General features: G+C 30.6%; 2 protein-coding genes across 5 annotated transcripts; one reads left to right on the forward strand and one right to left on the reverse strand.

Annotated features, from left to right (window-relative positions):
- Positions 1 to 1,221: 1,221 nt before the first annotated feature.
- On the forward strand, positions 1,222 to 11,955 carry LOC105147278 (uncharacterized). 2 transcript variants are annotated; one of them, XM_011058170.2, is made up of 7 exons: positions 1,222 to 1,566; positions 1,951 to 2,177; positions 5,124 to 5,265; positions 8,804 to 9,112; positions 9,533 to 9,683; positions 9,757 to 10,031; positions 11,562 to 11,955. In XM_011058170.2, the coding sequence occupies exons 2-7, from the start codon at positions 1,969 to 1,971 to the stop codon at positions 11,772 to 11,774; spliced, it is 1,299 nt and encodes a 432-aa protein (XP_011056472.1). In that variant the 5' UTR covers positions 1,222 to 1,566; positions 1,951 to 1,968; the 3' UTR covers positions 11,775 to 11,955. The 2 variants fall into 2 exon arrangements, with proteins under 2 accessions (XP_011056472.1, XP_011056474.1); XM_011058172.2 differs by lacking the exons at positions 1,222 to 1,566; positions 1,951 to 2,177 and adding an exon at positions 4,217 to 4,339.
- On the reverse strand, positions 10,408 to 22,420 carry prtp (thioredoxin domain-containing protein pretaporter). 3 transcript variants are annotated; one of them, XR_015548260.1, is made up of 8 exons: positions 21,509 to 22,419; positions 18,902 to 19,048; positions 18,607 to 18,712; positions 18,248 to 18,538; positions 14,409 to 14,655; positions 12,175 to 12,412; positions 11,604 to 11,704; positions 10,408 to 11,365 (listed from the first exon to the last, which is right to left on the reverse strand). XR_015548260.1 is itself a non-coding variant. In XM_087415998.1 (6 exons), the coding sequence occupies exons 1-6, from the start codon at positions 21,685 to 21,687 to the stop codon at positions 13,350 to 13,352; spliced, it is 1,017 nt and encodes a 338-aa protein (XP_087272124.1). In that variant the 5' UTR covers positions 21,688 to 22,420; the 3' UTR covers positions 12,449 to 13,349. The 3 variants fall into 3 exon arrangements, 2 of the variants coding, with proteins under 2 accessions (XP_087272124.1, XP_011056475.1); XM_087415998.1 differs by lacking the exons at positions 10,408 to 11,365; positions 11,604 to 11,704; positions 12,175 to 12,412 and adding an exon at positions 12,449 to 13,396 and having other exon boundaries at positions 21,509 to 22,420; XM_011058173.2 differs by lacking the exons at positions 10,408 to 11,365; positions 11,604 to 11,704; positions 12,175 to 12,412 and having other exon boundaries at positions 13,920 to 14,655; positions 21,509 to 22,418.
- Between the last annotated feature and the right edge of the window lie 325 nt (positions 22,421 to 22,745).

The following is a 22,745-nucleotide window of genomic DNA, read 5'->3' on the forward strand; positions in this document are numbered from 1 at the left end:
TTGTCATGAATTTTTGTATTTATTATTGTATAATATTATGAAAAGGAGCAATAATAATAACTTCCAAAAATTTAAAATTTTCATAGATTAATATATATATAAATAGTATAATAAGAATGAAAGTGTGCATACATGATCGAATATCGATTTATCCTTTTTCACAGAACGAATAAAAATAAATTTCAAATTTTACTTTTAATCGTATAATTAAAAATACATTTTTTAATTAAAAATGATAATTATATAATGTATATTACATAAATTATTTAATCCATTGTGGTCACACTTTTCAAAAGTTCTGATCATACCGGGATACTCTAGTGCATTTAATCGTTGTTACACTCATAGTTTTCGTTCTTTGAAGTAAAAAAAAATTATTAAACACACTTTAAACATTTTATAAAACAGAAAATAATCTTTTAAATTAGCTCCTTGTCCCTTTAACGCATCATCATTATTATCGTCTGACTATTAAAGATTTTAGACATAAAAATTAAGGTCCGTATCCAGAACGCACTTTTATCTCCGAATTTCTATGATATACGTAAAATAACGTAAAGCAATGTAAAATATAGCAAGTAAGCGTGTTCTGAATATATGGACCTTACTCTTAATTACTTACATATCTGGGCAGCGTTCGGATTTTCACCCGAGTGCTCCTCGGGTGTCATCTTTGTTTAACGTTCGATAAACAACAAGGATGATATGACATCCGGGGAGCAGATAGGAATCCGAACGCAGTCCTGTTAAGTTTCATCTTTACAATACTACGACTTGATTGTTCCATCTTTCGGTAAACTTCAGCTCACTGCCTTACTCTCTTATGTTCTTACTTTTTTATTCTTTTGTTTATAAACTTTAGATAAACTGTGAGCTGAAGATCGAAAGGTGGAACCCAATTTAAAGTGTCGTGAGTTCTGAAATATTATATTTTTATATAAAAGTGATGTTTATTTTTTCTACTTGCCGCATTAATGCAAATTGGAATGATCCCGCAACTCAGCTCGAAATTATGCTTTTATTAATGAGAGTTTAATCGGCCTCTCTCCCTCCCCTCCCCTCTCTCTCTCTCTCTCTCTCTCTCTCTCTCATTCGAATACTCTGCTGGGTCAACACGTTTGACGCTGACCCACAACTATTTCATCAGAAAAAGAAGGGGAGCGTAAACCGGAGAAAACATTTTCCATATATAGAACGTTAATATAAAGCGAACAGCCAGGCTAACGATAATAGTCCAATATATGTAGACTTGCTTTCGTTGATCAGTCTTATTTGAGCCTTTGGCCGAATCAGATCGACTATCAAGTTAATGTCTCTGACATTTATTGCGTTAAATGTCATATTCGTTGCTCTCTTCGTTTCAATATCTCAAATCGCGGATAATTTTGTTAGCAGGACATCATTTATATATTTTTACGATCGACAAACGAAAATAATATAACAGTGACGATAGTATCAGTGAAATTAAATCTAAATTGTTTGTTGATAATATTACCAAATTAAACTTGTTGCTTATCAATTAAGAAATATATTGTGTTATTCAATTTCACTGGAAAGAAGAGAAACGTATGTAACATTATCTCAAAATACATTCCAGGGATTTAGACTGAAAAATTTCGATCTGGATAATAGTCCGAGGCTAAATTCAACTTTTAGTTCCAATTCTTTTATCAATTCCTTATCTTAATGGTTACTGAAATTTTGATCCTTTTTGATTTCAGTAATATTATACTTACAATGGTCAGCATTACCGCTAAAAGGAACTGATATCGAAATCGAAAGTAGCCTCGGACGATAACTGTAGTCAGTCCGAAATTTGATTCCGAAATGTAATTTCGATCCGAATCTCTGGTACATTCTTTTTTTAGATTTATTCCAGTTATCTTTTTTTCTGAATCCTTTTTCTTTAAAATTTTTAAAATACAGCTAATATACATATATCTTTTTTAGACTTTTTATTGAAAAATTATGCCGAGTAGTAAAACGAGAATCGCTGTTGTGGGTGGTGGAGTGGCTGGTCTGGTGGTAGCTCGTCATGTAGTGGCCAAATTAAATTCTTATAATCTCGTCCTTTTCGAACAAACTGATCACATCGGTGGCACCTGGGTATATACTGATGAAACAGATCTTGACAAATATGGACTTTTGATTCATAGCAGCATGTACAAGAATCTCAGGTAAGATTGTCAATAACCAAGTAAATAGAAAGCATTATATAACTTTTTATCAGGAGACACGATAGTGTCTCATGCCAAGAGCAATTAGCGCAATGATATCGAAGCGCGAGACTGGCCGTGTATTTTAAGCACATATACAGAATGTTGTCGGATTAAACCGCCAAAATATGAATTTAGGATCTTAAAACAAACAAAATTTTCCTCTGAAAATTTGCTCACAAACGCTTCGTTTAAAAAAATAAAAATATTGACTAATTCTCAAATGACAAAACTATAAGAATGAATAATATCAAAATATATATTTCTTGATTTTGTTTGCTCTGAAATAAAATGTGTATGAAGTACTCGTTATAATGTGCTTTCCAACAAGCGACAAATAACACGGTATGACACTATGATTGTGTTCAGCGAATTCAACAGTTGAATGAGCGCTCGCTACTATTGATATTTTTCGAGATCTAAAATGCTGATCTAAATGCTTGTATGATTTAAAAGAATACATTAATAGTAACGAGCGCTCACTCAACTATTGAGTCTGCTGAATGCAGCCAAAGTTAAATAAAGATCACATAATCACTGTGTCACATTGTGTCTTATTGTGCATATTAAGGCACACATGACCTTTTAATAATGACCTTCAAACATTAAAACGGAGGATAGTGCAAGCGTAAACTATCAAATGTATTTAAAAGTATTTAATTAATCCATTGCTTACAATCAGGAAAAAATATTTTATATATAATTATATACAAAACTTTTTTTTCCCCGGGAACTTTATATATTTGAATTATCAGTAAGAATATCGATTTATAAAGATATCGATTTATACTCTCTATAAATTTTAACAATGTATACCCATATCGATGTAATTTATATCAATTTTTACATTCTTATCTTTTTTCAACGTTTTACTACAATAATTATTGAAAAATATGTGTACCGTTTATTTGATATTTGTATATTGAGATTAAATAAATATTTGACATGTTTTAGTCTTACTTTATCAATATATTTAATTCTTTTCACATTTAATTTATCTATAGATATTACAAAAATGTTTATTACACATGATTATGAATTTATTTGGAAACGAGTCGTATCTCGCTATTAAATTGATATTTTGTTATATGATCCAATATTAATTATGTGTACGTAATGTAGTAAAAGTAGTTTAGAAGTAACAATGTAGAAGTAACAATAATTTTTTAATAAAAATGTCTGCATCTTTGAGGGCGTTCCAATTTACGTACGAAGCGCGTGAAAAGTATCGTTTTATCTTCTTTATTATTTGATGAACAACAAATGATACATCATGCTCTGCGCACTCTTTATATGATAATCTTGAACTGAGAGGTCCCCAGAAGCATCTTCATCATTTGTCAATCTTGTCATGATGATAATATCATCCATGATTATAGTAAACTTTAACCACTATTAATTTAAAAACTATTATGGCCTTGACATTTTCGTATTAGGATTTTCATCTTAAAATGTTTCAAAGAATCCGTTTTTAAAAGAATGGGTGTGGGTTGTGGGATACCTTATATTAATATGCATTTGCTATTATTGACTATAGGATCCCAAATAACATTTCAAAGAGTCTTTTAGATGTCTTATGCAACATGCATATCTCTCGTTTAATACACAATTTCCTTCTCTCTTTTTTTAGTCTTGTTCAATAAATCTGTGTCACTGCTATCTTGCAATTATGCCCAATTTTTTTCACTTCTAGATAAGTTACTGACAACTTTATTCAGGAGATATCTCCATTTTAATGTAGAAGATACCTCATGGATAAAGTTATCTAAAAGTGAAGAAATTGGGCATTAGTCACTCATCTCCAAACATAATTTTAGATCTTTCCATCAATTAGAATCTAAATAGATTTTTTTTCCAATTAATTGTGAAACTTGATCGCAGTGTCATCACAGATATTTGCGTGTACGTGTGCGTGTGCGTAGATATATTTTTATTTTGTCATTCTTTATAATGCATAATAGAATAATTGATTGTGCAATCTCAATTATATTCTTAATAGAAGTTGGGATTCCTGTGACACACGGCGGTTACATTTCGATAAAAATGAAGGACTATTGGTGAGGCGGCAGATCATAAGTTCGATTCCAAAACAGAAATTAATTTGCAACAAGTTTGGAATAAAAGTACGTAACGAATAAGCGTCTTTTACAATTAAAAAACAATAAATACAGCGTCCCTGCATACATATACATGAGAAACACCCGGTCTAATGCAGTAACGTGATAAACTTTGCTTGCACACGCGATACACTTTGTGATATATTAATGAGAAGATTGATTTTCTGAATTCCGGAAAGGAAGAACATATGTCAACGATAAATCAAATAACGAAGCGATCTGCAATATAGATTGAAAAGCATTGCGTGATAATGTGAAAGACTCAAGGACTCTTACGAAGATATAGATTTTTGGACGAAACCGATCGAACAACAATGATGACGAATGCGAACATGATTCCCTATTTGCGTTCGAATGATATAATTATAATTTTCTTATCTATTTCATCTGTACCTCTCATATATTAATGTGATTCTATGGTTCTGAAAACTACCAAATCACTCTTGTTCAAATCTTCGATAGTCAACTTAATTTTAGCTAAACAGCATATCGAATAATATTAGTAAAAAATAGAAAGAATTAGAAATATTTCTTTTCGTCGTAATATAAACACGCTTAATCACAAGATGGAAAAATATCTTTCTAATTATGTCTGTGTCTATCAAGTAAATTCAAAATAGACTAGAGTTTATTTCAGCTAAATTGCTAATAACTAGCAACTTTGTTTATCGCCAGTCTTGGGTTATAGGTCGCCGTATCTTTTGAACTCCACGACAGATAAAATTAATAAAAGTCGTACGCATGATCACCTAAATACTGAGAAAACGAATTGTTTCCGTTTTTCTTGCAGGACAAATATACCGAAGGAAATAATGGCGATACCTGACTTCCCCTTTCAAGATCTGGATGGCCCGTCTTTCATTCACCACAGCTTAATAAAAAAATACCTCATGAGTTATGCGAAGCACTTCAATCTTTATCCCTACATTAAAGTAAGTATTTTTGAATTCTATTGAATTTCAAATATCATTAAATTTAAAATATATTCTTCTCATTTTTGCATTCTGATAACATATTTTATTAAACGAAAACGAAGCGAAACATAGAAAAAACTTTTCTTTGCTACTCGACATGAACTATCGTTATTGAGTTTCTGATTAACTAATCCTACGTGTACGTAGGATTAATTTTAATCTTATTAGACATATTATGTTGGAAAGAAAGCATATTTAAAAAAATTTTAGACAAGAAGTATAAGGTTGATAGAGAAACAAATAATGATTAAATCAATTTTCGAAAAAATTGATTTTTTAAGGTCTCGTCATTATATTTTTTAACAAAATTATCTGAAAGATTCCTCTTACATAATATAATTCTTTTATAATAATAAACTTTTTATTGAGACCGTATAATGTGAATATACAACAAATGAAGGATGATACCTATATCGATCGAAGTTGAATTTTAAGTGGTTAAATATTTTAACAGTCAAAGTTAAATTTTAAGTGCTTAAATATTTTTATGTGAATTTATATAATACATACGTAGTCATTTGAACTATGCGCCGAATTGATTTTTCAGACTTGAAAACGCAATTGGACCACTGTAATAATATCACAAATTAAATCGACAAGCAATTTAAAATTTAATCGATTGGCATCATTTTAAGAAGATCTTAATGTACTGAAAATGTATAAATAAATTTATTGCAAAAAATATTACCTCGGTCGGGAGTTGAATCCAGCTTCGATGAGCATTATCTCTCACTTGTTGTGTATTCACATATATGGTCTTAATAAATCATTTACACACACTACTTGAAAAATGTTCCTACATATCGGTTATTGTGAAGAATATTACTAATTATTTTCGGTGGTTTAAAAGCTTAGGATGCTCGCACGAAATGCTGGAGATCCGAGTCCGACTTCCAACCGAGGTAATATTTTTCGCAATAAATTTATTTACAGATTTTCAGTACATCGAAATATTCTCAAAATGATGCCAATCAAGTATCAAATTTTTTAATTACTTATCAATTAGTTTGTGATATTACTACAGTGATTAATTGCGTTTCTAAGTCGGAAAAATCAATTCAGCGCGCAGTTCAAATGACTATATACGTGGCGTATAAATTCACATGAAAATATGATGTCATTGTGAGATTGTCATAACAAAATAACACATGTTACAAAGCATTCGCATATCATCATGGCATCGTTGTGACATATTTGTGATGAAAGCGAACGTCACCATGACATAATCATGATTATTGTGTTATAACTGTGAAGTTTTTTGCTATGGGGATTAAGCTTCAGCTTCGACTTATAATCTTCGTTATAGGTATTATCTTGTTGATAATTCTTCTAGTTATTCTGCGTATACACATAAGTATTAAAATAAAATTACTTAAGAAATAATAGAGTTTAAGAGATATTTCAATTTTTATTTTCGCATATTTTGAAATAAAAAATAAAATATCTTCTAAACTGTAAAATTCTTAATCATTCTTACTTAATATGATATAATCTACGTTACATATAAATATATATAAAATATATAATAATATACTCTGCAGAACATCTCGATTCGTCAACATCGTTATAAACACTTCTGAATATGGATCTTTGACAACCGAAATTTGAATTTTTCCAACATCCAGTCTATAGGTACTATCCCTTACTGCTTTCGACTTTTATTTTTGTTTTAACCATTAAAGGATGCCTTGCATAGCCGGCAGTACGCCAGTGACAAAGGATAGTGGGCCGATTTTTGCCTAAGAAATGTAATGTAAGTTATATATGTAATCTTACGTTTTTTAGGCTAAATATGATGGCATAGAAAAATAGTCAAAATTCGCCTTAAAGGGAATAACATAATTCACTTTTATAATAATAATTCGGTTATAATAATGATTTTATTCTAATTATTTAATTACTTGTATAATTTGATAATCTTTTTTTCATTGAAAACCAAAGAAATGCTAAAAAATAAAATACTTTCAAAATTGCTTAAATCTAAAAATTAGAAAATATAATAAATTTCTTATTTTAAAAATCTGAAGTTTCGTCAGATATGCATGCATCTGCATACACTGTGCAGTTTGTAAGGATGTTAAAACGATGATCCTCTACACCATCACAGAGTTTCCATCTAGAGTCACATTAAAGTTTTAAAAGATAAATCTTAAAGTAAACTTCAATATAAGTTTAGAGGTCTATTATGCACTGCTTTTCGTTTATTATATATTGTATAATACAGCGTTTGTAAATTCATTCATTATTATCAGAATCTGAGCGACTCGACATATTATTTAAATATTTATTCCCTATAGGGGAACAGAAACAACAAATTTTGAATCGGGCATCAAAAAATCAATCAAAAAAATCGGCTGACCATAACTACATCTAAATAATAGCCTACTACAAAAATACTACCTCAACAGTTACATGAATGAGCCGCCATAGCTGAAGGATTAGAAATATATTTTTATCTATTAGTACATAAATAAAATATTTAATTAATTTTTAATGACAAGATGAAAGTCGGTAATTTTAACATTTTTAAAACTGTATCTATGCATATCTAATGAGATTTAAGATTCTTTGAATAAAAAATTGAACATATTATGCTGGGCATCTTAAATCTACCATACCATTTGCTGGAAAATTTCTGAAATTATTTTGAGACAAAGATCTAATACCAAAAGGTCAAGGTTTACTAGGTTTTTAATTATAAGCATTTAAAGTTAGCAAATCATATTGTCCAAATTTCGTGTTTAAGTATAATTAATATTTTGAGTTATATATGGAACAAAATATCAACCTTAACTAAACGCGCGAACTTTAGGCGATTATGCTTTAACTACATTTGTATTGATCGAAGCTGGATCTTGAGTGTTTTAAATAATTTCGTGTGAATTTATATACCACGTTTGTAGTCTCTCGCCAAATTACGCGCCAAATTAATTTTCCGGACCTAGAAACGCAATTGAACTACCAGTAATAATATCACAAATTAAATTAATTAGCGATTTAATGATTTGATACTCAATTGGCATCATTTTAAGATCTTAATTAATGTAGTGGAAATTTGTAAATAAATTTGTCAATAATTAGAGAACATCCAATATATATTAAAAATTAAAAATATTAATATAAAGAATTATAGAAGGAGTTTATTAAATAAAGAAAATGCTTGCTATGTAAGAACTAAGATTATAATCTTTATAATCTTTAATCTTTTATGATTTAAATCTTAATACTGATTGTTACAATTAATATTTTATCTTAATCATTACAAAAAAATAATAAAAAAATTAACAAATCGTTTCTTTCTAAGTAACAGTAATAACAACACGTTACTTTTTAAAATTAGTAATAAATAACGAATTTATAAAAAAAAAAGGTAACAGTAACGTGTTATTTTTATAAAGTATTGTTTTCTTCTTGCGAATGAATATATGCATATGTTAAAATTATTGATACTTCTTCGTTTTATCATGTTTTTATTTTGGATCACGTTTGTTTTTAGTTGAATACCCTAGTGAAGCGTGTAGAGCCAGAAACTATTAACGGCCGGACATTATGGATGGTGACATACGAGTCATTGGAGACCAAAACAGAAATCACAAAGATTTTCGACGCCGTGGTGCTGTGCAATGGGCATTACACTGTCGGTCGTATTCCGCATATTCCAGGTATCGAAAGCTTTCGTGGTAGATGTGTTCACAGCCATCAGTACAGAGTGCCAGAGGTCTATACCGGCAAGAAGGTTTGCATACTCGGCGCGTCCTGGTCTGGCATTGATATCGCCATGGAAGTCTCGCAATATGCTGATAAAGTACGCTGGCACATAAATCTCTGTACTATTAATTATCATTTTTGATAAATTTAAAGTTATACTTTCATCTTTCTGATAATGTCCCGAAAATATCATTAGTATCAAAGGAACTCTGACAAACCCTTCGAAAATTTGAGTTAAATTTTCAGTTAGTATCCTCACATAAACCACGGCCCTTATATAAAATATATTAAAATTTTATCCAAAATTCAGTTCCCGTAAAGTTTATGCGAAATCTTTTCCGAATCTTTGTTGAGATATATAATCTGCGACCACATAAATCGTAAAATGCTAATTGTAAAAAAAATCGTCGCGTAGCAATGGCATAGTAATCCTAGTCATGATGTATTTACATCATGATCCTAATCATCAACGACACAATTTTTTTTATTAATCCTTTAGTTCTCTTGATAATTTCAGGTATATCTGAGTCATAATCTGCCGGAACAACTCAACTCGAAAATATCGGACAATCTCGAGCAAAAACCTGGTGTCGAGTCCATCCAGGGAAACATCTTCACCTTTCGCGACAGTTCAACAGAGGAAGTGGACGATTTCATATTCTGCACTGGTAATCACTGCACTGGGGCATATCAGTTAAACTTTCTTCATGGTTTATGATAAATTTCATAATTTCTTCTCAGGTTACAAATTCACGTATCCCTTTATGTCGGCTAAAGTCGAGATACGTACAGATGACGACCATGTGGAACCCATCTACAAGCATCTAGTACATATGGATTATACAAATCTGTTTTTCATGGGCTTGCCCGCGTTGGTGATACCATTTCCAATGTTCCATATCCAAGCACAGTACATCCTCGGGATCCTCGAAGATCGTATTAAGTTACCGTCCGCGCAACAAATGCGCGAAGAATACGAAATCGAGAAAAAGTCACTGTTGGACCAAGGTATTCCGGTATGTGATTCATGATTAATTTTTACAAATTTGCAGGAAAAGCTTATATTTTAAGAGACAATGATAGATCGGCATCAACGACGTATATGGTGTCTGACATTAGATGTACATTTTTTTTTATCGTCAATCTCGGACATTATCCTATTTTAATTTCAATCAGAAACAAGTGTAGGAAATTTTTTTTCGATTATACGTATACATACAAGAGATCGTCAATTGTCTGTCTGTGTGGTTTGGGTTTACTTTTAATCTTCGCTCCATGAACGCTCCAAACTTCAATTACATAGGTGTATCACTGTTTATAGATAAATAGAGCGAACTAAACTAAATCAAAAAGTCCTCTACCATAATAATTCGGGTTCTACTGTATTCACACTTTTATTTATTCATCAATAAGTTTTTATTGCATAAAAACAGTAGTTTTTTCGAAAATATTATCTAACAATTTCGTCGAGAAAAAATTCCGAAATCGTTCGGAATCGGACGTATGTTTATTAGACATTTTGAACTTGTTTTCATGTGCTGAAACCGCTGTAGTTTTGACACTGCATGAAGGGATACCCTGTATATGTCGTTGATTGATATAAATGACGATTCTTTCAGGGAAAGACGAAACATATTTTGATATAACAATTATCACAATCTTGGTAAATAATTTTCTTAGAATTCTTCATATAATTTTTCAGAATTTTCATATAAATTTTAAATTTTTTCACAATTCCTATATAGTTTTATAACTTTTTAGAAAATTTCTCAACTTTTTGTATAAATTGGAACATTTTTCAAAAATATTGAAAAAGTATTCTAGAATTCTTTATATCTGAGTTATGAAATATTGACAAATTTCTCATTTTATAATTTCCAAGAAAACTTATTATTAAATCTGAAGAAATTTTTGAGATATTTTTCAGAAAAATCTTTATAAATTTAAACTTTATAAAGAGAAAATTAAAATATTAAAAATATTATGATATAAATTTTTTACCAGATTAATATCCTAGATTATCAGACAGACACGAATATGGCAAATCGTTTTACCATTTAATAACATAAAAGAAATTTTGCATAAAATTAAATTCTTAAAAAATAATCGACTAAAAAAATTATGATTTTTTTTCAAAGCAAAGTAATCGAGACACAACAATAATTCAGAATTTTTATATCTTTGTTGATATAATAATAATTTAATGAATTACAATTATGTCTAATCTAAAATAAAAATGATTTTTATTATGTGTAATTATTATTATATACATACCAAAGAATCAATCTCATAATTGGCCACTGCGATGGCTAATCAGAACTCTTAACAGTGGTTGTGCTTTTTTGATTATCTAGAATTTCATTCTAAATAAAAGATCATGTTGAATTATATTAGGTGTTGGAATTAATTCGTAGCGTTTTTTAATGAAAGAATGTTATTTATTTCACATGAGCATTAAAAAATACATTAATGAAAGTACTTCCCATCACTTGTAAAACGCTACGAATTAATTCCAACACCTAATAATTTTTTTTCTTTGTTTCTAGCTGAGACACATTAACAAGTTAAAAGACAGGCAATGGGCTTACTACGATCACCTTGCAACCACTGCGAATGTGACAGACTTTCTACCAGTGGTCAAGAAGATTATGGATCACGTTTTGCAAATGCGCAAAGTAGACTTCACCACCTACAAAAATTATCAGTACCGCATCATCGATAGCGAGAATTTCAGCGTGTCTTACTGTAAACTTTGTTAAGTTCCACGCAAAGAAAAGTGAGAAAAGTAAATATTATTTTATTGCAAGATGACTGTACGGATACGATAAGCCGTTTATATCTTTCAGTATCAACACTGTTTATGCATAAATTTGTACATCGCAATTTAATGCGATAAATATTTTTTCGATTAAAGGCAGTTCATTATAACAATTAACGAAATTAAGGCGCTATACTCATTTTATTTTAACCTTTCATAATCATATCTCTTTAAAAGTTGAACTAATGTTGTAATAATCACATAGGGATCAGAATGACCTCGGAGCGCACTTAACATAAATTTTTTTTGTCTTCAAAACGATAACTATGAATATGATAATAGGTTAAATACGCTCTAGGGTCATTTTGACTCCGGTGTGAAGGATTAATAAAAATGTTTACCATTATGTTTCTACACGAGGCTGACTCACAATGGCTTGTTATAATAATAAAAAATAATGAAAGATACAGAAAAGATAAATATTAGTAAAAGGTCGCGTCCATGTTGGAAAAAACCAAGTGCAGCCAAATACTGCTCATTCAGCTCATTCTTGAGATTTTCGTACAACTCTGTGTAGAATCTGCGCCGCAGATATCAGATCATACCAGATGCGGCCATATTCAAATGTATATTAGATTACTAAAAAAGCAAAATTGAAACATTCGAAACCTGATATATTTCCCATGCGATTTATTTAGAGTCAATTGACAATAGATTCAAGAATCAAACCGGCAAAGTATAGAGACGATATGTAATTTATGATTATGAAGACAATACGTAATTGTCACATAATTTTTAGGGTTTTTAAAAAGAACAAAGCTATATTTCTTTGTTGCATAATCATAACAATTATTTAAAAATGTAATCTAATGTAATTTAAAATACCTAACATAAATACCACAACTAATCTTTTAGCAATTTAACGAATGTTATATGACTTTTATACATACATATAAAATACATACTACATATATGTAATTGAATTTATTCAACTTCCAGTCGTCAGGGGTACATTCAGCGAAATGCTATTAGCGTTTTTAGTGTCATCCTATCCTTGTTTTACATCTAATAAACAATATAGATGGAATGACTCAAATAGCTCTAATGTCTCCCCGAATACAGCTCTGCAAATTGCTCACAATCGATTCAAAATTAAATGTTATCATAGCATCAATTTTTATCACTATTGTACCTACTTTAACGCTGAAAATAAGAAAATGTAGTCCATCAAAGTTAACAACACTGTTGTCTTTTTTACATATAAACGTCTTTTTTACATATAAAATATATATAAAGGACGTTTATGTATTACATTACGGTAATATATTATTGATATATTTCCGATATACAAATATTATATTCAAAGTTGTTGACATAGAATCATACTAGTACATTATATTTATCATTACAAATTAATATTACATGTACCATTTCTGACACTTGTGTAACATTATATCTAAGTTACACGGTTGCGATTTGTTGGGAGGATTTATAACTGCTATGTATTGAAACAATTACGGTTGTCAATGTAATCAAATTACAATAATAAAAATTGCATTTGGTCAATTTGATATTGTTACAATTCCCAAGAGCTTATATCATACAGAATACAATTGAAGGATTCTACTGAAACAATTTTAATTCTGGCATTGTGTGTATATATACATACAAACATATATATATATATATATATATATATATATATATATATATATATAATACATATGTATACACACACACACACACACACACACACACACACACACACACACACGCACACACACACGCACGCACGCACGCGCACACACACACACACACACACACACGTATATCCGTTAATTAGTCATCAGAAATCTTCAGATATTTAAAAAAAAAATATCACTTATGCTGCGCATATTAATATAAGCATATGTTAAAAACTATAATAGGATCAACTTGTTTCTGATGAAATCAATTAATATTTATATTGGGTATATGAAGAACAAGATCAACATTCATTATTTTATCTTTTATAAAAATTTTTTAATAAAATTTTATAGCCTCACTATCAAGATATACGGAATAAATAACATAATAGTATAAGGAATAAATAAAAAAAAATTATATGTATAAATGCAAATTAAATGAGAAAAGACAATAAATAGAATATTTTGAAAGCACATTTTTTTTATACGGGATTACATTTGAATATGTTACATTCTATATACTAACGTATCGTTTCTTTATCTCTCGATATAAAAATGAAAAAAATTCCTGCTTTTTCTATTTCCATTTGGCAATAAAAAATCGAAACGTCATCTTTAATTAAATTATTCGAAGTATTATTGGAAATACATTACGACACACACACACACACATACACATACACACACACACACACACACACACACATCTCGGCATTTTAATCACAAACAAAATTACAATTCGTCATGCGTTTTCATATGATTCATTACGAAGTCGTACAGATCGTCGAGATTACGCGAGCCATTGTATTCTGAAACTTTGCGTCCATTACGATATAAGTACAAAGTTGGAAAACCATCTACCTCCTGTTCATTGCACAATTGTTTACTTATGTCGAGTGTACAATCGACTTTGATAATATTCACATTGTCATTGCCGAAGAACTTCTTACCTAGTTCTTCCCATGTGGGAGCCAGACGTTTGCAATGTCCGCACCAAGGTGCGAAGAACTTGACGAATGAAAGACCCTTTTCGATACCTTGCTTGAAACTATCAGCTGTCAAACTCAATATAGCATTCGGAATTCCGTCTGTACTCTCAAGCTTTCGATTTGACTCGTTCTCTGCATTCTTACCCAGCATCATTGACACATAAGCTTTCAACTCTTCGTGAGTACGCTGGCCAGTATATTTATCCACCTAGAGATTTATATTTATATATATATTAAATATTCCATCAAAAGTTCTTTTATATAAAAGAGAATAGATTTGTTTGCGTTACTTGCACTTTTTACATCTTCGTTTTTTCTCTTTTTAACATCTGAACATATATACATTTATCTCATTTCAAGTGCAACAATTTTTGAGAATTTCAAACAACAAGAACAGACCTAATGTTTACTGAAATAATGTAAAGAATTCCGTAAGAATTTCTGGATTTTCTAAATATTTCTATTAAAAATTCTAGGTAAAATTAAAGAATTTTTTAAGAGTCGACAAAAAAAAAGACTTATAAACTTATACTTCAGCTAAAATTATACACTGTAAACATCTTATATGAAATAATTTCAGTTAAAAAAAAATAAAATTTATAAGTTAATTTTTTTTATGAATATTTCCTCACAAAAAGAAACTACTGCAATAGTGTATCAGTGTAGTAGTGCAATAATGGTTGAATTACTATTTAGTGTATATTAACAGTGCAATAGTGTAGTAGTATAGTAGTGCTTAGTAGTTTTTTTCGTGGAGGAAGAGATACAGATGACATAATGTAACACAGCGGATTATTACTTTGTCGTTTAATGTTAAATAAAGATGAAGTCCCAACGAGAATGGATTGAAATGAATTGAAATGGATTCAGATTTTCAGAAATATTCACGAATGTTAGAATGCTTTTCAATCTTGAATGCATTTTCATTTATAGGAATTGCATGAAGCATATCTCTATACCTTTCAATCTAAAAATAATATTAACTTTTTCTGTGCACAACAACACAATTGTGAATGCTGCTTAATTCAAAATTTTAAATAGGAAATGCAATTAGAAATGCAGTTAGAAAAAAATTTCAATCCATTTTAATCCATTCTCATTTGCTGGAGTGATCGCTATATTACATTGTCTCTTGCAAAAAAGTATTATAAATCAAAGAGAAATCTAAAGATGCCATTACATAGGAACATCAAGTGTCAAACATTTACACAAAAGCTTATTGCGTACAATACCAGCTTTCTTCATGCAAAGTAATAAATTAAGAGAAATTAAAATATACTATTATCCTAACATATAATACTGAAAATTTATGTTTATTTACATTATATAATGTAAACTACAAGATTCCACTACCAGTAGTGTATCATGAGGAGTAAAAATGAGTTTCCTTTTCCAGTGTAATTAGGTGGAGTGTTCCTATAACATTTAATACATTTATATGTATACGGCTTCTTAACTTCGACTTAATAACGTTGATGTTATAATTCCTACATAAGTAAGTCGTGTTTACACGGTCAGACTTATTTTATTCCCGAGCTGAAAGAATGAAAGAATGTGAAAAGTCAATTTATGTCATTTTGTGTGTGATAGCCCTAAGCCTCTTCACTAAACGATTTTAAATTATTATTCGATGTAATAATTTCATTGTAAAATATAGTATTTACACGATATCTAACGTCAGTAATTTATAACATTGACATTATGAAATTGATCAATCACAGTCATTCCATTCTTCGAAAAAATAGCTATGTTGGTCAGTTTCGTAACTTCAATGTTATAAATAGAGCCATGTAAATGTAACTATTGGATAGTAGCTGCAATGATAATTCACAGATGATGAACTCATCTAAACCTAACTAAGAGATCCTCAAGTAGATTCCCTCACTTTCTTATACTATCTACAAGCTCTAAGAAAGATGATCACAGGATATCGGATCCCAAAACCCTGATGATGGGTAGTCTCGAAGCTCTCAAAAAAAAGAAGATTTAAACACGATGCTTTCTCGAAAGATCTATACATTGTTCATTTTCGAGTCATATCAAATAAACAAATGAGGAGCAAGTGATTCCCTCTTATTAGTATCTCGAAAAGATTAGTTCCTATAATATAAAATTTAGCTAAATATACAAATATTCGAGAGATACCTAGAAGGTCACGTTTAGTTGAAAAATTCTAGCGAACAATGCTTTGTCTAATATAATAGCTGTAAGCGACAGATATTGTAGCTTTTGTCTCCAAGTTCAAAATCAATAGAAAGGCGATAATCAGAGATTCGGAAAACATGCCTCTCTGAGGTAAAAACTGAAGGAAACAATTGACATGAAGAAATCTAATCTTATAATCACGAATTTATTCATACTTAAGTATCGAAAATCGGCCAAATCGAAGACTCGAGCAGTCTGCATCAAGATAAAAGGCGAGTCCAGATACGATTATCATCGAAAAAACCTAGTTAAACTGTATGTAGGTACTGTTCGGCTCTGCTTCAAATGTGGCTATATAGAGCACATTAATAAGTTCTATGAGAAACTAGAAGCTTGCGCGATGCTCACCATTCTTCGAAAAAGGCACAATGCCAATAGTCAAAGATTAAAAATATGTATTAATTGTGGAAGCTCACATAATACATAGAAGTTGCTCTGTATATAGGAAGCACGTGAAAATCGCGAGGGTCATGAGATCAAATAAAAATATTTCAAATTAATTCAAATACATGCCCAGCCCTGCTCATTTATTTTTAAAGATTTAATATATATAAAATCCATGCGCATATGGCTAGCCATTGCATGCACACGTAATTACAATACATGCGCACTGCACAATTCGCACATGCATATCGATACGATAGATTTTATAATCTCAGTAATAACAAACTGCTATTAGTAATATCTTGCTTCACGAGATTTTTTCCTTATTAAATTTTTACTTTTACATAAAAATGCATCGATTGAATGTATTTTGATAAACATTGAAAGTAAACGCGATATTTTCTACATTTATCTTCTCTACAATTACAGTCATGACACCTATAGGATAGTATAAAAATGGGTCACTATAATTATTAATATTAATGAATTTCTATTATATATTGTCTTCTACTGTTATCCTGATTTTTTTAAATAAAAACTAGCGAGAATATATGTAAATATATGTCATACATATCCACTTTCTAATTAAATTAGGCATCAAATTAACTCTCAGTTGCACTCATGTCTATTGTATACTTTTAACATGGTGCAATTAGAAAGGTGACTCATTGCACATAATAGCGGAGGACCCCCCAATCAGAAATTGAGCTCATTTTCAGCGTCAACGAGTCATGTAAATTTCTGCAAATGAGCTCAAAATTTGATTGGCTAACAGATCTCCCTATATACTTTCAACTCATTCGTCGGAATAGGTCATCTTTCTATTGTAATTCTTTCATGTGCTTTTAGTATTATCATATAATATACCTGTTGCTTTCAATTAATTATAAGTCATAGCATTCAATAAAACTATTATTATTATTATTATTATTATCATTATTATCATTATTATTATTATTATTATTATTATTATTATTATTATTATTATTATTATTATTACCGATTGTCGACATTTTACATTATCAGGAAAAAAACTATGTTTTCAGAAAGAGACAGAATATAAAAATAAAATTTCAAAGATTTTCATAAAAATTCATGATTTTCATTTTAAAAAATCTCCTCAAAATTTTAGGTTTTTCAGATTTTTTTCAGATAGTAAACACCTTGCAAATAAATATTCTTTATGGGAAAAAAAATCGATAATTCAATACCTTTTTTCCATCTTCAATCCACAGCAGCGTAGGATATCCTTTAATGTCAAATTGGCCGCAGATACTACGATGCTGTGTACAATCTATCTTAGAAATACTGACTACGTCGTCGTTGCGAAGACTATTGGCTAATTCATCCCAAGTTGGAGCTAATTTCTGGCAATGTCCACACCAGGGCGCGTAAAACTTAACAAAATGATGTCCAGAAGATACGTGTTTTTCAAACGTATCTTCCGTTAATTCTAGTAATCCATTCACTGCTTCCGGAGGAGTTGGCATGACATCTTCAACCTGGAACATATAAACTGTGACTAACAATTCAATGCAACAGCATAAAATTCAGTATAAAATACACACACCATTGAACTACCTAGCTGATCATTAATAAAAGAAGTCAATGTAGGTAAATCACGAGTACCTCGGAACTTGACACCTTTAGTTTCTCCAGTCTTGTAAAATTTCAATCTATGTCAAAAGACATCAAAACGTTATATATAATTGTCATACATTTCAAAATAATTTACAAATAAATCTGTATAACATCGCATGCATAAAGATATTATCAGATATAATTATGGCGCACATAAATTAAAAATCAATTTTCAAAAAATCTGTTTCGGACAAAAGTTAAATTAGATGGCAAAAATGTATTACGTAGGATAACCAGTAACATCTTGCTCGCTGCACAAAATGCTCTCGGTTGTGCAATCCACTTTGGCGATTCTTATATTACTGTCCTCCTCATTCGAGATCTCTGCCAATTGCTCCCACGTGGGGCTAAGTCTTTGACAATGTCCACACCTTATACAGAACATTCCCAACTGAATTTTATTATGTTCAATTAACGTAAAAAATAATATTCGTGCTAAGTTCTATTTCTAAGAAAAATAGATTTATTTCTTAATTAAAATAAAAAACAGCATGAAACACAGTTTGTTTTATTGAATTGATTAATTACAATGGACATGTAAAGTTAGCACTCCAATTTTAGATCTCGAGATTCTGATTAAAGTTATATCTTCCATTTTGGGTTAAATAGCCTTGTAAATCAAAAACCTGAAGTCTTTTAAAGTCATATTAATGTAAGAAAAGTTTCAAAGTTAGGAAATGATTGGAAACAAATTTTTTTTCAACATGTGGTTCACCAAATGAATTTAAAAATCTGAAAAAATATTGAATATATTGGGTGGGGGAGAAAGTTTCTTTATATTTTTATACAAAATTTTCATTTGTTCCGAAATTTTCGTTACAATTATATCATTTGCTAAAGCAAAGTTTTATCTTTAAGAATCTGTTTTTTTTTAATTGCGGTATGATAATTTTTATCAGAGTTATGAGTAATCAAAGTCAGAATGCTGCTTTACTTAACTCGAATAATTCAGAAACAAAAAATCATAGGAACATTTTTAAAAAATAATTTTGTAGGGAGAGCTTCAAGCTTTCACGAGAAGTACTAAAAAATTTTCGTAAATTTTTTTTGGACACGTGAAAAACCCCCAAAGTGAAAAGAAAATTTTTCATCTTTTCAGTTCGTAGTTTTTTATATGTAAAAATTACGAAACTCGCAGAAACTCAAAAAATATAAAAACCTTTTGAAAATAGAGATTTCAAGCTTTAAAACCCTTTTTAAAAATCTTTTTTAAATTTGAATTTCATTCATTTTTAACGAAGATATTGTATATACAATTTTGAAATAAAAAAAAATGATTGAACTTTCCCGTAACCCAATATGATAAGATTTAGCTGCTGAATTATTTTAGAAATGGTTTTTCAGATCATATAAAAAATGCGATTTTTAAATTCTTGAATTTTTTAAAAACAGAATTTGGAATCAAGAATAACAAAAAAATTCTTACTCTAATCTTTTTGATACTCTATATTTATATCCTTTTTTGGATCTCTATATCCTTTTTTTTTAATTTTTGTAAACATCCGTTTAGAGCAGAGAAAAAAGATACCAAGGAAAAATCACATTTTTTCGATATCTCGAAATGGTGGCTTTTGTGGGATGAAACTTTGTACATATAAAATATCCTTTCATTTGAGTTTGTTTTGCTTTCTGTGGCAATCAATTACGTGCGGGACCTGAAATCCCCTTTTTATGCTGCTACACGTTTTACATTTAATTACGTGTAATACAGATGTATTAAAATTTTAATAACATATTAAATAATACATTAAAATCAGAGAGTGGAAATAAGGATCATATCACACACAAAATTATATAGACTAAAAAAAATTACATAAACATAACATAAGGTCCCTAGACTAATGAGCATCTTATGTAAATCAATATGGTGTCTTTATATTAGATGCTTATTGGTTCAGCAGCCTTAAGATGATTATGGAGCTAATGTAATTTTATGTATAATGGCCTTAATTTGTTAAGAAGTTACTTTTTTGATAATTTTACTGGTAATTGCATTACCTTTTTTTCGGTAATTCGAACGATAATATAATTACATTCTTTTTTGTAATGGTAATGAATTTTACAATTACTTTGCACACGATTGGACATGGTTCAATTGGACACAAGCCATTCATAGCGTTTGAGATTAGAAAGCCTCTAGGCATCCGTCCGCTGTGATTGGTGGTCGACGATTTTAAAAAAAGTATCGAAAAAGTTACTTTTAAAAATCGATAACTAGTAACTGTAACTTGTTACTTTTTAACAAGTTATTGTTACTAATTATCGATTTTTAAAAGTAACTTTTCGTTACTTTTTTTCGAATCGACGATCACCAATCACAGCGGACAAGTGTCTAGGGGCTTTCTAATTCACAAATTTGATGTGAGAAATAAAGTAAAAAATTAACCAATCACAGTTGAGTATTCTTTTCATATTCGACTGTGATTGATCAATTTCTTATTTTTACTTTTTATACCAAATTTACTCCGCATATTGTAGATCAAGCCTAAAAATCTAACCAATCATCAGTCAATTGATCTCCCATTCGATGATTGGTTGATTGTTACAGCTTACAATTTACTACATCTTACTACTACCATTACAGACAGCCCTCAATTTCTCGGTTTGTACAACTTTTTTGCTAGAAACTTTTTTTGCTAGATTCATTGATTTCATGCAAAAATGCGTCGAATGGACCTACTTTTTATCAATATCAGACATAAGATAGCTCAACAATTACCAAAACAAGTATAAATTGCACATTGTCTTTTATTTTAATTATAAAATAAATCAATTCTTTAAGAAACAATTTATAGCACGACTATATAATCAGAATACATGTATTTCTTTACCATGGTGCATAGAACATGACGAAGTGATTTTTCTTGCCAACTTCAATGGAAAAGTTATCGTGGGTATACCGAAGAGTATGTGCATCTTCGTCGTGGCCATGACTTGTTTGACTTAGTACAAACAGAAGAAACAGGATCCACCGCTTAGACACGTAATCTATCATCACGAGCGACAGCATAATTCGCGAAACGGACCAGAAATTGTTCAAGCGATATCCGTCGGGAAGAGTAAGAAAGCACGACGATAGCGATCAAGATTTTTCAACGACGAAGACCCGTGACCTTTTCGTGCCGGGGCTCAAAAAATCGCCAATTGTGACAGCACCATACCAAGTGTGATCTCGAGAGAAGGTCTGCGACTGTGTCCGCGATTCACAATCACAACTGCTCATAACATCCTGCCAGAAATAGACGGTACCTTACCGTCGTATATCACATATCAGAGATCACGAAAGAGAGAATTCCTGTAGGACTGAGGCCGTTCGGGTATGCTCGACAGGCTCGACTCCGAATTGCCTCCGAATCACTCCGTCTATCTCAACTTTCTCGCGCGAACAGATACACATTCCGCCCAATTCCGCCTACCAATACGTCGAAAAATCAGTGACGATAACCGCGACAACTGAAATCACTGGCTGTTCTTCCACTATGACGAGTCGCGAGGGTGCGATTTCGTGATGAGCGATACTGTATCGATATCCCCGATATCGAAGAATTCATGACACTTATTATCATCAGAGAGAAATCTGAAGGTGGATATCACTGCCTTTTCCGTAGAGTAATGTCCATGTTTTTGTAGTTTTCTTCCACACTATTACATGGATTAGACAAGGACGAATAATTAACTTTGAATGTTCATCTTTGTCCAACTCACGTAATAGTATGGAAGAGAATCACGACAGAAAACGTCGACATTATCCTAATGCTGGATTTACACTGGATCGATTACGAAATAAAATTCTGTTTTCTGATTGGTTGCAGAGCGTCGTACGACGTACGTCGGATCCAGTGTGAATCCAGCATAAGGCCGGGTTCACCACCCCTTGACGGAAAAGCGGAAGCCAATCAGAACTCGCGGAAAAACAGAACAGAAGCAAAATGTACCGACTACTACTGTGAGTTCTGATTGGTTTTCCGTCAGGGTGTGAACCCGGCCTAAGAGGTTTGATACACGAAAAAGGTCGAGATAATCACTTTCAGGTTTCGCTCTATTGATGTATCACTCACTAGCGATCTC

This window comes from Acromyrmex echinatior, chromosome 19, assembly GCF_024713525.1.
Source record: "Acromyrmex echinatior isolate Ae372 chromosome 19, ASM2471352v2, whole genome shotgun sequence".
In the NCBI taxonomy this organism is placed as follows: domain Eukaryota; kingdom Metazoa; phylum Arthropoda; class Insecta; order Hymenoptera; family Formicidae; genus Acromyrmex; species Acromyrmex echinatior.

What these genes read in the sequence shown, in the direction of transcription:
- LOC105147278 (XM_011058170.2), top strand. Translation starts at nt 1,969, where the DNA reads ATGCCGAGTAGTAAAACGAGAATCGCTGTTGTGGGTGGTGGAGTGGCT. An exon ending in AGCATGTACAAGAATCTCAG is followed by an intron (nt 2,178 to 5,123) that starts GTAAGATTGTCA and finishes TTTTTCTTGCAG; the next exon opens with GACAAATATACCGAAGGAAA. An exon ending in ATCTTTATCCCTACATTAAA is followed by an intron (nt 5,266 to 8,803) that starts GTAAGTATTTTT and finishes GTTTGTTTTTAG; the next exon opens with TTGAATACCCTAGTGAAGCG.
- prtp (XM_011058173.2), bottom strand. Translation starts at nt 21,687, where the DNA reads ATGCTGTCGCTCGTGATGATAGATTACGTGTCTAAGCGGTGGATCCTG. An exon ending in GTCATGTTCTATGCACCATG is followed by an intron (nt 19,049 to 21,508) that starts GTAAAGAAATAC and finishes GTTCTGTATAAG; the next exon opens with GTGTGGACATTGTCAAAGAC. An exon ending in GATGTTACTGGTTATCCTAC is followed by an intron (nt 18,713 to 18,901) that starts GTAATACATTTT and finishes CTTTTGACATAG; the next exon opens with ATTGAAATTTTACAAGACTG.